Source organism: Oncorhynchus kisutch, linkage group LG21, assembly GCF_002021735.2.
Source record: "Oncorhynchus kisutch isolate 150728-3 linkage group LG21, Okis_V2, whole genome shotgun sequence".
NCBI classification, from domain to species: Eukaryota; Metazoa; Chordata; class Actinopteri; order Salmoniformes; family Salmonidae; genus Oncorhynchus; species Oncorhynchus kisutch.
In genome coordinates this window covers 16,512,602-16,530,295 of record NC_034194.2, presented here as the reverse complement: position 1 = coordinate 16,530,295, position 17,694 = coordinate 16,512,602, and the positions used below count along the sequence as shown (strand labels likewise).

The 17,694-nt window shown below is 41.3% G+C and overlaps 1 protein-coding gene across 17 annotated transcripts; it reads left to right on the top strand.

The window, feature by feature from the left end:
- Nucleotides 1–1,327: 1,327 nt before the first annotated feature.
- On the top strand, nucleotides 1,328–17,450 carry tpd52l1 (tpd52 like 1). Of its 17 annotated transcripts, none has more exons than XM_031800576.1 (11): nucleotides 1,332–1,537; nucleotides 2,836–2,895; nucleotides 3,618–3,644; nucleotides 9,421–9,536; nucleotides 10,237–10,385; nucleotides 12,041–12,142; nucleotides 13,511–13,525; nucleotides 14,084–14,098; nucleotides 14,267–14,305; nucleotides 15,564–15,624; nucleotides 16,163–17,450. In XM_031800576.1, the coding sequence occupies exons 1-11, from the start codon at nucleotides 1,519–1,521 to the stop codon at nucleotides 16,292–16,294; spliced, it is 735 nt and encodes a 244-aa protein (XP_031656436.1). In that variant the 5' UTR covers nucleotides 1,332–1,518; the 3' UTR covers nucleotides 16,295–17,450. The 17 variants fall into 17 exon arrangements, 14 of the variants coding, with proteins under 14 accessions (XP_031656436.1, XP_031656438.1, XP_031656437.1 ...); XM_031800577.1 differs by having other exon boundaries at nucleotides 1,334–1,537; nucleotides 16,166–17,450; XM_031800578.1 differs by lacking the exon at nucleotides 14,084–14,098 and having other exon boundaries at nucleotides 1,333–1,537; nucleotides 16,163–16,986.
- The last annotated feature ends 244 nt before the right edge of the window (nucleotides 17,451–17,694 follow it).

The following is a 17,694-nucleotide window of genomic DNA, read 5'->3' as shown; positions in this document are numbered from 1 at the left end:
CCTGACCTCAACCCCATGGAACACCTTTGGGAAGAATTGGATCTCCAACTGCGAGCCAGGCCTAATCAGTGCCCAGCCTTACTAATGCTGTTGTGGCTTAATGGAAGCATGTCCCCACATCAATGTTCCAACATCTAGTGGAAAACCTTCTCAGGAGAGTGGAGGCTGTTATAGCAGCAAAGGGGGACCAACTCCATATTAATGCCGATGATTTTGGAATGAGATGTTCACATACTTTTGGTCATGTAGTGTAGATCATAAAATACACAACATGCAATTTCAGAATGTGGTAGTGCATCAGCAGCTATCAGTCACTGACAGTCACTCAATTAGCCCATGTCAGCAAACATTTGATAGATTGCTAGGTAAGTTAGTTTAGCCAGCTATCTAAACCTTATGGTAATCAAGGCACGTGCCCAGGGGCCCTGACCCCTAGGGTGCCCCCATTGATTTTGTTAGTTACTCTCACTCAGATATCATATGAACCTGGCATAAGTCATGGCAAAACATGTAGAATTGCAGGAAATTAGCAGGCTAAAGTCCAAATTGGCTGTATTGTAAAAATGTATGAAAAAAAAAGAATGAATGATCAAGAGTTCCAGTTGAAGATGAATGGTGCATTGCATCTGAAAGACTGATATCTTGAGAGTCTTATCTTCTATCAAATGTTTTGCTTCTTAGAAAGTGAATATATTCAGCATAATTTTGAAAAGTATAAATAAAATGTCTACTGATACATTTTTACCTGGCCATAATTGTAAATAAATAAAATACAATATTTTTGGTTATTGAAAATATATTTCACAGCGATTTAGATGGTACAATGATTCTCAACACTTGCTTGTTTTGTCACATAAACTGAAATTAGGCAAACTATTAACATTTTAGCAACCAGGAAATGGCAAAGTAATTGTTGAATCTGTTTAATCAAAATTCATGTCTATCATCTCATGTAACTAATTTACTACAGGAGATGTATGTACCCTGCTCTGACAGACGAGGGTGTAAATTGGTCAGATATTCTCAAAGCCTAGAATCACAAAGTATCAGCAGGTGGCGTCGTTGCATTCTGTAATGAAACTACCCAAACTAGCCTAAATAAGTAACTTGGATACATTAGACCTTCACTCCACCGGAAACATTGGGCAATCATGTATTTAAGTGTACATGAAACTGACAGTATTTTAAGATTTCATTTGAGTTTTTCTGTCAAGAAATATAGTTCAACATATTGCATATTTGGCATCATCAGTCTAAATCATGTGCCTAGTTCGACACGAAAGAGTATTTGAACTCTGAAGACGTCACAACGCTGTTTCAGTAATTGAGCACACCGCCATTGGTGTATGTTGGAAGCCCCGCCAATGGAGGCGGTGCCGTAATTGACAGTGAAGGAACTGGCGTAAACATTGGCGTCTGACAGTGCAGCAGTTGAGCTGCTGTATCTACGTTAAAGCGTTGTTTCAGAAGAACAATTCATATTTACTTCAAGTAGCCAACTGCATCACACTGCTTCGAATGGAGACCAGACAACAGGGTGAGTGAGCGTTCAAGCTCTCGAAAAATGTATAATAATATGTTACACATTATGGATTTTTGTTGTTGCATTTATTCAATTGTGTATTTAGCCTATTTGTTATTTAGAGGATGAACGAAAACTGTTGTTACTGAATTCATAGTTGATAGCCTTAATCTTAATTTAAAAAAATATAAATAACCTTATTAAGCAGTTTAACTTTAATATGTGATGATAGTCTTGGTAGGTGAAATTAAGTGTAAACTTTTAATAAATTCTACCTCAAAAGACAAAAGTGTATCAATAGAGTAGCCATTTTCGACCAGTTATCACATGACGCATCTACTTAATGGAACACGTGGTTAACGTTTCATTTCTGTCCAATAGAGAGCATTAGTAATGCCATCTTTTTGTAGGCACTAAACTCCGCCATGGTTCGTTGGACAAAGCCTATGGGGAATATGAATGCAGTTTTTGTAAGGTTTGGGGATAAACGTCGAAAATAAGGTCTGTGGTAAACACAGGTTTAGGAGATCTTATACGTTTTTTTTCAATGAGATGGTCTTCATTTTTCTTCACTTTTTTATTATTTTTAAATTTTTGAAGCATTTATGTAATTTAATAAAGCACATAAAGGCTTACTAATTCACAAAGATAATTTTATCTGACAGATATTGTTATATCATAGAACAAAACATATAAGATCTCCTAAGCCTGTGTTAACCTCAGACCTTATTTTCTACATTTATCCCACAACCCTATTCTTTCCCCGGTTCATTTTCTCCATAAGAATGGCTGAAAGAACCAGAGGTAACATATTTTCCGGTTTTAGGACTACAAGGTGGCGAGCTCTATGTGTAACATCATTGCAACATGGTAATAAAACATCATGTTCATTTGGATGTAGTATTGCTCTGTCCTTCTGTTCGGTTCAAATATATTTTGCAAACCATGACTGGCTCAAGGCCACTTATTTTCCCTTCCCACTGTGACCACCTGACCAAATAATTGAAATCTTGTGACCATAGATATTCTGCTTTGAAGAGCCTTTCTTTGTAGTTGGCCCTATTATCCAAATATTCCAATCAGTTGAATACTGGCTATTATTATCAACTTTCTGGTTCAAACAAGGTATAGGCATTGTTTTTTATCAACCTCAGGTTATCAGGTTACAGTCAGCCTGAATGAACACTGTAACCTACACTATACACCAATTGTGTGCGTGTGTGTGTGTGTGCGCTCCTGTGTTTATGTGTAACTCACTATTTTGTATTTCACCCCATTCATTGCCTAATGGACATCAAATGCATCGTCATCAGAGTTGTACTCTAGTGTACTGAGCGACTCTAGTGTACTGAGCGATGGTGCAGGGGAATGGGGTAAGACCTCATATTCAGATGAGTGGGTTATGCCCAGTGGGTTTGTGGTGCATCTGCAACCTGAAGGTGACAGGCCTTTGATCTGTAGACTAGACTACTTCCCCTGTTATTGGTAGTATTACAGTAGCTGTAGTATTTCTGGCCCACGTTGGAACAGTAAACCTGTGCAGCATCAATTGCATATTTTTTTATACTTTCAGGATTGTAATAGCATGTGCTGATTTGGATTTATATCCATTAATTTGTCTTGATGCTGCACAATTGAACTAGAAAATAGGCCAATGTCTTCTTGATATGTTTCTTGGCTCCGTAGATGGACAGACTCCCATTTTAGAATACTCCAGTTCTCTTGCAATCAGTTGCATGCTGTGTTTGAGCTGAATGTTTTAGGTCTTGTGGTGTTTCCAATTACTAAATGTTCCCTGTACGCATAGAACCTCAAAGGATCTGTAAATGAATTGCCTAACAAGGGTCAACTTCATCAGGCAAAGCATGAAACGCCTCTGATTTTGACCTTTTTTTTTCATCTGCGTATGTGATAGAAATGTTTTGGGTTACAGCATTTCTTCTCTTGGTATGAACATGTTATAGGCATAGGCTATATGTTTAGAACTTGTGACCTCCCCGGACAAAATAGCATAAGCCTATCTATTTTGATCAATTATTACTAATTTCATTAAAGGAATGTAATCTTTCCCCCTTGTTTCTGCTACCAAATGAAGAGAGAGGACAAGGACATCTCAGGACAGGTATGCTTGCTTCTCTGTTTAGCTGACTGCCCTTCACAGAAATGTTCACGTGATGTGGAAGTATACAGTATCCCTGATTCATGTTTAAATATGTCTCTTTATTGTGAGGGAATGAATGAATGATTGACTCACTTTCACCACACTTTGGCCCCTCCACAAATTGGACAAAAACACCCCTGACAGTGTTAATTCCAACGATGCGTTTGAGAGCAACCATTTGATGAAGTTGCAGTCAAAGGACTATCTGAAATGGGATCTTTGACTTCGCTAGATATCGCACTGCTTAATTCTGCGTGGCTGAGGTGAAGGACTTTGGTAAATCTAGTTGGATAATCCGAGGGGAAAATCCCACTGATTACTACAGCCAGGCCAGAAATGACGTAACAGGCCAAGATGACTGCCTGAAATAGAAGCAAAAAATGGGAACTAATTTCCAGATAACTTCATCTGTTTATTTACTAAATGCTACATTTTTATTTACCATGGTTATGAGCGATCTCGTTATTGGTAAGGGGACTGGGGATAATTTCCAGTAACATTTCCAGGTGTTTGCTGCCTGCTGAGTCTGACACACTTTGTTAAGCCTATAGGATTTGCTTTCTTAGTCAGTATAGAATGCAGGTCATTTTACTGCATGAGTCAACTCATTGAACATCGTCGAGTTAGAGGGGTGATAATAGTCCATAATGAGATGAGAGTGCTACTATGTACAAGGCGAGAGAGGATCAGTAAATGTGTCATCAAAATGGAAGACAACCTGCTTTTCTTCTTTGAGACACCCACTGGGATGTCATCACTTATAGCCAGATAGTTTACCTTGGATGACAGAGACTTTAGCACGGCTAGAGCAGCCACAGTGTGAAAGGCAGGCCTCTCAGTTCGCATTTAGGTTACTCTCAGGTCTCCACGCAGATTACTGATTTTGTGTGAACAACCCTAGGCTAGCTGTCACTGCTAACGACTGTATCTGTGGATAAGGGTTGTAGAGTAAAAACAATGATGCCTTTGAGAACCTAGCATGTGAAAAAGAGTATTTCTCCAGCTCTGGCCCCTGTGCTGCTGAGTATGATGAGTGTGAATTGGGTGCGGATGAGTTGTCACGCCACAGTCTGAGCTGCGGGGCTCCTACTTTCAGGACAACGTCGTGTGCGAGACTCGGCAAATGCCTTCAGACAACCCAGACCAGCTGATCCGGACTCGGAATGTGACAGTTCCATTTCTTGGATGGGGCCGCAGATTATCTGAAATAGATTCCCAAATCAGAGAGCGAAAACGAGGATGGGTGTCCTTTTGAGAGTTAATGTAGTGTTACTGAACCCCTACTGATTGTGGTGTGGTTCTGTGTTTATTCCTTGGCCAGAGTCTCTCTCTCTCTCTCTCCCTCAGCCATGTATGTGATGGTTAATTGAATCAGACTGAGGTGTGGGAGGGGTGGGGCCCGGGGTAAGGTTTAGAGTCATCGGTGTACCAATAATATGATGTTCAGGTGACATGTTGTCAAAAAGAAAAGTCACGAGCCCATCATCCCACTCTGAATTTAAAAAATGTACCTTTATTTAACTAGGCAAGCCAGTTAAGAACAAATTCTTATTTTCAATGACTGCCTAGGAATAGTGGGTTAACGGCCTGTTCAGGGGCAGAACGACAGATTTGTACCTTGTCAGCTCGGGGATTTGAACTTGCAACCTTACTAGTCCAACGCTCTAACCACGAGGCTACCCTGCCGCCCCAGTCAAGCCTGCATGGTTTCCTGTTAATGCTCTTTGATATTGATTACCATATAGATTTTTTAATGAACCTGAGCCAATGTTAATGTATCATAGGGACCTCTTTCAGTGCCCCAGGAACAATGCTGATGGATGGAACCTCACATTGGCAACACAAACATCACTTTTGTACGAGTGTGTGTATACTGTCTGTGGTCCTCTAAGGTAAAGATGGGGATTGTTTGCTCATTTAAAATGAGTCAGCCTGGTGTTGAAGGATTGAAGTGTCTTATGGACAACACAAGGATTCAATCAATGATGATGATTGGGCTTGCTCGTTTGCATGGGAAGTTGCTAGGCAACGCACTCTTAACCCATCACAGTGAAAACATAGAAACAGTTGTTCAAACTGAAATTGTCCCATTCTAGAGAAATAGGATAAAGTCGTAGAGTAATTAACTTTTACATTTGAGTCATTTAGCAGACGCTCCTATCCAGAGTGACTTACAATTAGTCCATTCATCTTAAGATAGCCAGGTGAGACAACCACATATCACAATCGTAGTAAGTACATTTTTCCTCAATAAAATAGCTATCAACACAGTGCAAGTAGGAAAAGACAAGTCCAGGCTATTATTATTATTAAAATACGTCTACTATTAGAGTCACTGAGGCCTGGCAAGATGGCAATAGAGAAGAGAGTGATGAAGAGTGCTAGAATGTATACTGTGTACACGGTGGGGCTCCAAGCGAAGGGATCCTCTCCAGATGAGAAAGTGATTGGGTTATGTGGCCAAACTGCATCACAAGCTCTGTGCCACGCCACTCCAATCATCTGCTGATGTAATGAGAGGCCAGGCCTCAAAGATGTGACTCCTGCTTGTTTGTTGTCCTCTTTGTCTTGACAAAAACATCCCCTACCTACGGTCATCTTAGGACGCTGGTCCCTGCTCAGTAACATCGCTTAGGTTTAGATGTCATGTTATATTTAAGCAATAATGGGGGGGGGGGGGGGGGGGGGGTAAATGTTTTGTTATACCCGTTTATTATGGTCTAATATACCACGGCTGTTAGCCAATCAGCATTCAGGGCTCGAACCACCAAGTTTATAATATGTTATTATGTCCTGGCTTTATGTTGCTGGTGATTGAAATAGTATCATAAGCTCAGAGCCTTTCACCCAGTTGTATTACTGTAGCCTAGTATAGAATTTAAAGCCAGAGTCTCTTTACTGGAATATTATATTATGCAGTTATAAGAGACTAATGGTTGTAGGGACAGACATTTGAAGTTACACAAAATTAGGCAGAAATTGGGTAAAGCTATACTCCCAATTTGAGTTCAAATTCACTTTATTAATGGCTGATTTAATCTGCTGAGGGTACACCATGCCGGGGCTTTGGCCATTACTTCATCAGTCAGATATTGATCAGACACTCAGTGCTTCACATACCAGGAAGTTGTTTGTCTGTTTTAGCTTGTATTGTAACTGGAAACACATGCACGCATGCATGCACGAACACATACACACACACATTGTCATGTAATTAGATCATCATTAGGTTCCATAAGCAATAGATATTCCCCCTGAATATTTTTTTAATATATATCAAATCATATAAGAAAATGAAAAAAATGTAATAAAAAAGCTATAGATTTGTGCTCCTATTTAGTCATACACATTGATTAATGAATGTTTTAAGTAGAGACAACATACAGGACGGTTACTCTAGCAGACAACTGGTGGCCTTATGGAAGGGGATAAGCATGACTTTTCTTTAAACTATCCAGAATATATCTTAGCTTTACATGTATAAAAATAAACAGAGGATTGGAAATGGAAGCTCGAGTGTAGATAATTACAGTCGGTGTCTCTAAAGGTGGTTGTTAAACGTGTGGGAATATTGCCATTGTCACAGTGATGGAGTGTGGCGTTCAGGTTAAATCGGTCCGTACTGTGGTCGTGTTACGATGGCAACAGATTGGGGGGTATGTCTTGCCGTAGCCTGAATCATCTCTTCGAGTTAGACGATTTGAATGGGTGCCTGAGTTTCTTCTGTTATTTGCAATAACATACTTTATGTGATTGTCTCTCCACTATACAGTGAGTGTACAAAACATTAGGAACTCCTCCTCTTTCCATGACAGACTGACCAGGGGGAAGGTATAATCCCTTATTGATGTCACTTGTTAAATCCACTTCAATCAGTGTCCATGAAGGGGAGGAGACAAGTTAAAGAAGGATTTGTAAGCTTTGAGACATGGATTGTGTATGTGTGCCATTCAGAGGGTGAATGGGCAAGACAAAATATTTAAGTGCCTTTGAACGGGGTAAGGTAGAAGGTGTCAGGTGCACCGGTTTGAATGTGTCAAGAACTGCAGAGCTGCTGGGTTTTTCACACTTAACAGTTTCCCGTGTGTATTAAGAATGGTTCACCACCCAAACAACATCCAGCCTACTTAACACAACTGTTGGAAGCAATAGAGTCAACATGGGCCAACATCCCTGTGGAGACTTTTCAAGACCATGCCTGACAAATTGAGTTTTTTCTGAGGGCAAAAGGGGGTGCAACTCAATATTAGGAAAATGTTTGTACACTCAGTGTATATGTACAGTACCAGTCAAAGGTTTGGACACACCTACTCATTCAAGGTTTTTTTTCTTTATTTTTATTATTTTCTAAATTGTAGAATAATAGTGAAGACATCAAAACTATGAAATAACACATATGGAATCATGTAATAACCAAAAAAGGGTTAAACAAATCTAAATCTATTTTATATTTGAGATTCTTCAATGTAGCCACCCTGCTTTGATGCCAGCTTTGCACACTATTGGTATTCTTTCAACCAGCTTCACCTGAAATGCTTTTCCAACAGTCTTGAAGGAGTTCCCACATATGCTGAGCACTTGTTGGCTGCTTTTCCTTCACTCTGCGGTCCAACTCATCCCAAACCATCTCAATTGGGTTGAGGTCAGGTGATTGTGGAGGCCAGGTCATCTGATGCAGCACTCCATTACTCTCCTTCTTGATCAAATAGCCCTTACACAGCCTGGAGGTGTGTTGGGTCATTGTCTTGTTGAAAAACAAATGGGATGGTGTATCGCTGCACAATGCCGTGGTAGCCATGCTGGTTAAGTGTGCCTTGAATTCTAAATAAATCAGACAGTCACCAGCAAAGCACCATCACACCTCCTCCTCCATGCTTCACGGTGGGAACCACACATGCGGAGATCATCCTTTGACCTACTCTACGTCTCACAAATACACTGCGGTTGGAACCAAATATCTCAAATTTGGACTCATCAGACCAAAGGACATATTTCCACCGGTCTGATGTCCTTTGCTCGTGTTTCTTGACCCAAGCAAGTCTCTTCTTATTATTGGTGTCCTTTTAGTATTGGTTTCTTTGCAGGAATTCGACCATGAAGGTCTGATTCACGCAGTCTCCTCTGAGCAGTTGATGTTGAGATGTCTGTTACTTGAACTCTGAAGCATTTATTTGGGCTGCAATTTCTGAGGCTGGTAACTCTAATGAACGTATCCTATGCAGCAGAGGTAACTCTGGGTCTTCCTTTCCTGTGGTGGTCCACATGAGAGCCAGTTTCATCAGAGCACTTGATGGGTTTTGCGACTGCACTTGAGAACTTTAAAAGGTGTCCTCAAGTAATGATGGACTGTCGTTTGTTTCTCTTTGCTTATTTGAGCTATTCTTGCCATAATATTGACTTGGTCTTTTACCAAATAGTCCTATCTTCTGTAAACCACCCCTCCTTGTCACAGCACAACTGATTGGCTCAAATGCATTAATTAGGAAATAAAATCCTCAAACTAACTTTTAACATGGCACACCTGTTAATTTAAATGCATTCCAGGTGACTACCTCATGAAGCTGGTGGAGAGAATGGTTACTACATGATTCCATATGTGTTATTTCATAGTTTTGATTTCTTCACTGTTATTCTACAATGTAAAAAATAAAGAATAACCCTTGACTGAGTGGTACTGTAAGTCTGAAGTGTTCTATCTTTTGGGGGTTGTTTTGTGTTTAATCGTCTTTCTCCTCAGGTTTGCTGGACCCAGAGCCTCTAACAGAAGTAGATGAAGAAATGGTGTCAGAAGTGGACCTCTACAACACTGTGACCGATGAGGAGAGGGAGGAAATATTGAGTGAACTCACTAAGGTAGTCCCTCTCGTCAGCACTTTTCACCGCTCTGTTTTTCAATGTTTAGCTTGGCATGTTGATCGAGTTGGATTCAGGAAGCGCTGTCTTGGAGATAGATACATTCTGTTCAACCTTAGAGGGGAGAGATGGTTAAGAAGTTGGTACACTGATCTCTCTCACATAGGGAAACTGTGTTGGACCATGGGAGAGAGATATTAACTGGAAATAGGAGCGGAAGTAGAGGGCATTATGAGTTATGTAAATCTTGGCAGCTCTTGCAGCAGAGCTTTTTTGCATAATATGAGTCGGCATCAATTAGGATTTACAGTTGTTACTCTTCATCACTGTTGTTTCCCCTGGTGTTGACCTCAGGCCAAATACACTATACTGTGTTTTAAGGAAGAGCCAGTGTTCTGTACTTCAGTTCCCTCAATTTACCACTATATTATTATAGTTATATTACCAACACGTATATGTAGCTGAAATTGCCTTTTGTAGCCATTTGTAGTATAGTAAGCTTCATCGAATAAATATACTTTATTTGCTGATAAGGAGTGGGATATAACACATTTTGTCCATGTGTTACCTTATTTGCTTTATGGATAATTCATTTGGAATACTTAAGCCCTAGGGGAAATTAGCATCACTCTCTTACTCTATATCTCTCATGTCTTTATTTCTCTCGCTCTCTCCTCTCTTTCTATGTTTATGCCTCTAGTTAGAGGAAGAAATCTCCACCCTGAGACAAGTGTTGGCCTCCAAAGAGAAGCACCACTCAGACCTCAAAGCCAAACTGGGGATAACACCACTCAGTGAGCTCAAACAGAACTTCAACAGGAGCTGGTATGACATGCAGACTTCCACTGCGTGAGTACCCAACATCGTTCGCTGTGTGTATTACGCTTGAGTGGCAGGTATCAAATATGTTACACGCCGGCGTGCATGAAGCCAGGGGGAGGGGGAATCTCAACTAGACTCCTATTGTTGCCATCCAAAGGCTGTCTCAGAGACAGTGCCTACGTTTGGCATTTGGGAAGGAAAGCGAGAAATAGCATTCGCGCCCTCTAGATGTTTTGCTCCTGTCACCAGAGATTGTCTTTATGGGCGTCACAGAGTGATTAATGTATGGATCCGGTCTGATCGGGCTCATTGAGGCAGATAATGACAGGGAGCAAGCGGCCTAATGGTGATGTGACATCTAAAGCAGCACAGTGCTGGCTGCCTGGCCCAGGACACATCTATCCACGGGGGCAAGCCAGTAAAAACAAGCAGCAGCTTCAGGCTCATATAGGTCAGTACTGTATGTATAGACATTTTCAGTGAACAGCAATACAATAGGCCTAGATTTCAGTCCTCCGTCTCTGCCTGCGTCTGCAGACTGGCCTTGTATATCCCTAGCTATTCAGTTACCAGAGTCACGCTTTAACTAGGCGCTCAAATGGGCAGAGCACCCTTCTCCAATCACCGTTACCATGGTGAGGTGGAACTGCAAACCGCTAGGGTCAAGCAGATCTGGTGGTGCTGAGAGCTCATTGGCTGGAGGGAGAGGAGAAGAATGGGCCTCCACTATGTAAATGCCACGACACACTTCCTCAATCTCCAGTCTCGACACCAATGCAAAACCAAGGCAACCGGGCCAAGTGTAAAGGAGGTGAGCAACTCCGTCATAACGGCCGAGCTGTATCTATTGTCAGTGTGGTTTGTTGTTGGCATCAGTTGATGTTAGGTGACAATATTTCTCTTTCTCTCTCTGGCTTCTTCTCTCTCTTCTTTTCCCTCTCCTCTCTCTCTCTAGTATTTCTCACTTCAGGCGCCACACTAGTTAGACTCAGTACCTAAGTGAGCCGGCGGACCACATTCTTCTCAGAATTACCTCCCACAGCAAAAGCGTTAGCCAGATTAACACATTGCACTTAATGCATCTCACAAATGCAGTAAGCTCTTTGTCTTGAAATAGAAGGACTCAAATCCGATAAGGTGATGGCATGGGCTGGTGCTCAGGGAAGTGCAGGAGTTTCTTAGGTTTCCATGCAGTCTGTGTGTAATGCACTGAGAGGTAATCGGGCTCTAGGGGCTGGGGATGTGAGAGGTTGGAAGCCAGGCACTCTGCAGACTAGCAGGCTTTTAGAACTAGAAAATAAAGAGGAAAATCAATGGCTTCTCTTTGTAGGCCAGTGCCCTAACAGTGGTATAAGCTGTACAAATAATCAAAGCGATGCGCCCCTCTGTTTCCCAGAGATTTTGTAGCATCAATAGGAGTTAAAACATGGGGAAACACTGAGTCTTTGTTATCTGTGCCATGCTCCCCTCATCCTGTTTTTATAGATGTATGAATCCCTGACTGATTGTGATACTGAGCTGGAGTATCAGTTACACCCTGGCTCTGGCTCTGACTATGAAACTAATCCGTGTGTGTGGAGTGAACAGTGCTCCGGACAGGGACAGGAAGAAAACAAGTGTGGCTGTCCTGTGGTGTCCTGTCTGTTTTTGATAATCACGGTCTTGTCTTTTCATTTGTCCAGGTACAAAAAGACGTCTGAGACGTTGAGCACGGCAGGGCAGAAAACGTCAGCAGCTTTCACCACATTGGGAACAGCCATCAGCAGGAAGTTTGGGGATATGAGGTACGGTGTCACTGGTGCCTATAGCAACCACACAACAACATCAACATCTTTCATATCCAATCAACTGAAGCCTTACACTACGACTACATCTTTTAGCCTACAGCTATTGAGACAGAATACAAGGTGGCCTCCAGTCAGAATGACCACCCTCCTCCCTCATCTCCACTTTTCTGCAGCCAGTCTGTCGTGTGCCCAATCCTAATTGTTGCTGGGGTTGACCCAGACAGTCTGTTGCAGGGGGCATGTTTGTGTTGCATAAGCCCAGAGTAAGCAGCTTTCTGCAGGCCAGATTGGATGCGGGCCTGGGGTGGAGTGGGGAGGGGGGTCAGTAACCCTCTGGGTGTCTGCTGACCACTCTCTGCCTTGAAGACCCAGAGTTCTGACTGGGCAGGGTGGCACAATGGAGATCCATTGCTGGCCTGTATGCTTGCTTTGCAGGGGCACACACAGCCACTGGGGAGCTATCATATCATAGACAGCTGGCCCCGGGTTCACTAGTAATACAATACTCAGACTAGCCATGACAAAGAAAAACTGTGATTTACTGTTATGCCTGTCCATGTCATTTAGTGTGTGTTGTAGACGTGTCAGAGTCTTTGTCTTCGTCATCATTATTGCATGATAATAACAAAAGACTCACCACCGCAGGTTTATAATAGTGTATTAACCAACCAACGTTATGTATAAAATCACGTTGAACAATGATCCAGAGAGACAAATAGATATTCCTTTGTGTATTGCAGCATGTTTGGCCTTGAGTTAATGTATCCCAGAAGGTATGCCACCTAGTGTGCATGTGTGTGTGCATGCAAATGAGTTTGTCCCTGTGTGGACTATTCGTGTGAATTGAAAATACAGTAGAACACGTTATTTTCATGAACCGTGTTCACTATGTTGCCCAGTGAAATACAAAAATAAAAAAGGGGTGCCCTGGCTGACTTGCATTGGTTGAAATATGCTAAACCAAACATTTAGCTATGAGGAACCATGGAGAGCAAGGTACAGTATGTTGCCTGGGGGTGAAGTTTGCTGTGGGCTTTACTTGGGTGACTCCCTTACACTTACAGACTGCAGGTTGTTTGCATTATAATGCATAGTGTATACAGTACTGTAAGGATACAGTATATACAGTATATGGCATGATAACCAGAGCTTTGATGATTTAATGATTGGTTAACTGTGTGTTTGAAGTGTGTTCCCGCGCTGGATCTTTGAATTTGGCTTTTCTTGAATAGAAGTTCGATTAAACTCTGTCATGATTCCAAAATTAAGTAGCCTAATGTAAAGTGTTGGTAGGACACTCGATAATGTCAGGACAAATGTCTTAAATGTCTCTTTGTTTCTTCATCCTTTTCTATGCATCCAAAGATCAAATTCACTTGGGTAAGAAATTGTGTTTTAGTGTTATTGGTTGTATTATACCTCTGATTTAGAGTCAGATATGCGTGACTGCAGTGAAACTAGTCAGAAGACGGACAAAGGCCATTGTTTACGTAAATATGAGTGGGATTTAAGATATAATGGTAAGATGACTACCAACTGAATGGGATCAATTCCAGGGATCCCTTGATTTGATTTAGTCAGACACACAGTTAGTTCCAGTGCAGTCACATCATAACCTAGTGTGAATGTGTATACACGCAAACCTCATAGTGAACTCCTCAGATCTGTAGCACACTGACCAGTAGGCATGCATGACTTTGACTGTTGTTGACCATAGCATGTTTTACTTGTGGGCGGTTCAGTATAGTTAGTTTTTAGATAATTTGTCTTTCTCTTTTGTACCTTCTGTGGATGTAGCATTGCTAGTTCTCTGTAGAAGATGTTAGTCATATACACATGAATGAGTCATCGATACGATATGACAGTTGTCTAAGAACATATATCATATTACAATAAGCCATTAGATTCCTCTAAAATATCTATCTATTTTTTTTTAAGGCAATCAGATGATGGGTAAATCTACATTATAGAAATGCCTAGAAAGTTGCCCTGCTGAATTACTGTAGACTTAGAGGGAGTGCTTGCTGTGTGTGTGTGATTGCGTGTGTGATTTCTGCTGTCTGTAAATTCATGTTAATGATTTAACTCCTCTCTTACCTGGGCCATGCTCTCTTGGGACAGCTACTCTATCCGCCACTCAATGAGCATGCCCGTTATGAGGTAATTGTGTGTAGCCTACTTTGTGTGTAGTGATAGACTTAACCCTCCACTAGATCCCAGTCCTTAGCCACCCACCCATTCTCGTTGTCTTAAGGCTGAGCGTTTGTAAGCATTGTGAGTAGAATTGGTATTGGTTCAGAATTTATAGGTGAAACAGGCTTGCATTGTAACATTGGCATATCCTGCTGCAATCATCAGGAGAAGATTCATCCATTTCTAGCTATCTGACCTGTTTATCCAAAGATAAACGTGTGGAATCGTAACACTAGAAAAAGTGACCTTTCTATAACACTGATGAGCATACAGGACTTCTCCCAGTGTTTTGTTAACAGAGCACTGTAAGTAACGGTAGCTTTAGCAGAGCACTGTAAATACAGACCGCTTTAGCAGAGCACTGTAAGTAACGGTAGCTTTAGCAGAGCACTGTAAATACAGACTGCTTTAGCAGAGCACTGTAAATACAGACCGCTTTAGCAGAACACTGTAAATACAGACCGCTTTAATAGAGCACTGTAAATACAGACCGCTTTAGCAGAGCACTGAAAATACAGACCGCTTTAGCAGAGCACTGTAAATACAGACCGCTTTAATAGAGCACTGTAAATACAGACCGCTTTAGCAGAGCACTGTAAATACAGACCGCTTTAGCAGAGCACTGTAAATACAGACCGCTTTAGCAGAGCACTGTAAATACAGACCGCTTTAGCAGAGCACTGTAAATACAGACCGCTTTAGCAGAGCACTGTAAATACAGACCGCTTTAGCAGAGCACTGTAAATACAGACCGCTTTAGCAGAGCACTGTAAATACAGACCGCTTTAGCAGAGCACTGTAAATACAGACCGCTTTAGCAGAGCACTGTAAATACAGACCGCTTTAGCAGAGCACTGTAAATACAGACCGCTTTAGCAGAGCACTGTAAATACAGACCGCTTTAGCAGAGCACTGTAAATACAGACCGCTTTAGCAGAGCACTGTAAATACAGACCGCTTTAGCAGAGCACTGTAAATACAGACCGCTTTAGCAGAGCACTGTAAATACAGACCGCTTTAGCAGAGCACTTGTAAATACAGACCGCTTTAGCAGAGCACTTGTAAATACAGACCGCTTTAGCAGAGCACTTGTAAATACAGGAAGCTTTAATAAGTGTACACAAAAGTACAGGTACAGTATGGTGGCTCAGATAGATATAAACATACATGTTGTATACTAAAGTAATAGTATTGTATGAAACTGAACTGCTTTTCATCCCATTAGGAACTCTCCCAGTTTCAAGTCCTTTGAGGAGAAGGTTGAAAGCACCGTTTCCAACATAAAGGTAATGTGAGACATAACACATGTTGCTGTCAAAGCAATGACAGAGATTTACGTAATGTTGAAGTAAGGCCGGGATTCAATCCGAGCGTGCTTTGTCCGCAATGCGCGTATTAAAGGCAATGTTCCCGGGTTTGCAGAGGAACACATTCACGGTAAACGCTGCATGTCTCGGCTCAATCTGAATTTACCTTTAAATGGCACGATTGCGGACAAAACAATCGGATTGAATCCCGGCCTAAGTAAACTCAATATAAGGGAGTAAACATTATGGAGGTCTTTCTTGTTAAGCTTCACTTCCTTTAGCTCAGGAAAACTTTTGGCTATTTTTACAGCTCAGCTAATTGAGGTTAAACACTACCCTCAGGAGAACAATTGCTCCACTTTGAATGTGCGCATTTGATCCTGATGTCGTAATCTCTGGTGTTTCTAACAACCCTGCTGAGAGTTCAAACAGATTCTCGATAATAGCCTATATTAAAATGTTGTTTTGTGTGTGTGCGTTTGTGCCTATGCATTTGTGGTTGTTTTGGGATTTGGAGCAGACCAAGGTAGGAAGCCAAGGAGGTGGAGGGAGTTTTGAGGAGGTGTTGTCTTCAGCCGCCCACGCCAGTGCCCAAGAAACCCCCAGCAACAACCTGTCTGAGAGCAGTGATCATGAGCGGACCTGCTAGACCAGAGCCTGAAACAACCTCCCCAGACCAGGATTAGCACTCTACTGCCCCTCACTGGCCCAGAGGCCACATTACATTACCTGATGAGGAGAGCATGACAAACAGTAGGCCTATCTATCCAAAGCCACATCAAGTACCAACACAAATGTGTATTATCTAATGGCTTCTTAGCCTTTGTTTCCAATCTGTAAAGCACTCCTGCCCTTGATATTTTATTACTATGAATACAGCTATTACCTTTTTGTATTTTAATAAAAAATAAATGTGTTCCGTTTATATCAATGTATTTGATAAACAAAAAGTAGTGACTTTCTTCCCAGTACTAAAACAACATTTTCATGATGACACCTACTTTCCAAGAGTGGACAGTCACATAAAACTATTGGGGGAGGGAATTATATTTGAAACTAATACTTGAAATTGCAAGTACTGGATTTGTAGGCCTATACTGCACTGTAAATGGGGACCAAAGTAAGGCCTCGTGCTGAAAATCTACTGAATACACTGTCATCCCGATGAATCACACTAATATCTCCTTTATTCCAACCGTGCACTGTTTGCACTTGAGCCTTGATGGGGTCTCCTAAATCCGGACCTAAATTATACTTATTATCACAGCAGTCAGGCAGTGTAGATGCTTTGACACACTGTGGGATTAAATGTCTATTTTTAAATATGGTTATTTCTTCTGTTTATTACTGCTAATCTTCAATAATGGACCAAACAGCTGGTTTTCTATTTACAGAATGAACTTCTGTCATGTGATTTTCTCCTTGTGTTTATTGTTCAAGTTGATTTTTATTGGTTGCTGTGGTTTTTAACTTAATTGTGACTAGACGTTTGTCAGACATTTAGGTGATAATGTTTTCAGACATTTTGACTACGTTTTGTCAACAGCAGTCCCTGTGCAGTCCTGTGTAGCCCGGTAGGTAGAGCATGGCGGTTGCAATGCCAGGGTTGTGGGTTCGATTCTCACGGGGGACTAGTATGGGGGGGAAAGTATGAAAATGTATGCATTCACTACTGTAAGTATGACTTAAATGTACTCTAGCAACTTCTGCTTTTTTTTTAAACAAAACTGTATCCCAGTAAGATAACACACTATGAATAAACTGTTTTTTGCAGTATGACTATTAAACAATTTGTTGCAAACCAATCTAAGGTCGTTTGTCGTATGTTATGACATTGAAATAAATACCATAAGTTAAATTACATGGTACTAATCTACTAAAACAAAACACTCAAGAACACACAAATTGTATTAAGACAGCCCAAACACATTTAGAAATGTACTGTAATTGACAAATGGCATCCCATTGACTCAAGTACTTAAACTAATGCCTTTGTACGGAACATGTGAGACGCTATTTTCGGCTAGCGTTAAGGCAGCCTAGTGTCAA

What these genes read in the sequence shown, in the direction of transcription:
- tpd52l1 (XM_031800576.1), top strand. An exon ending in ACAAGGACATCTCAGGACAG is followed by an intron (nt 3,645 to 9,420) that starts GTATGCTTGCTT and finishes CTTTCTCCTCAG; the next exon opens with GTTTGCTGGACCCAGAGCCT. An exon ending in GACATGCAGACTTCCACTGC is followed by an intron (nt 10,386 to 12,040) that starts GTGAGTACCCAA and finishes TCATTTGTCCAG; the next exon opens with GTACAAAAAGACGTCTGAGA.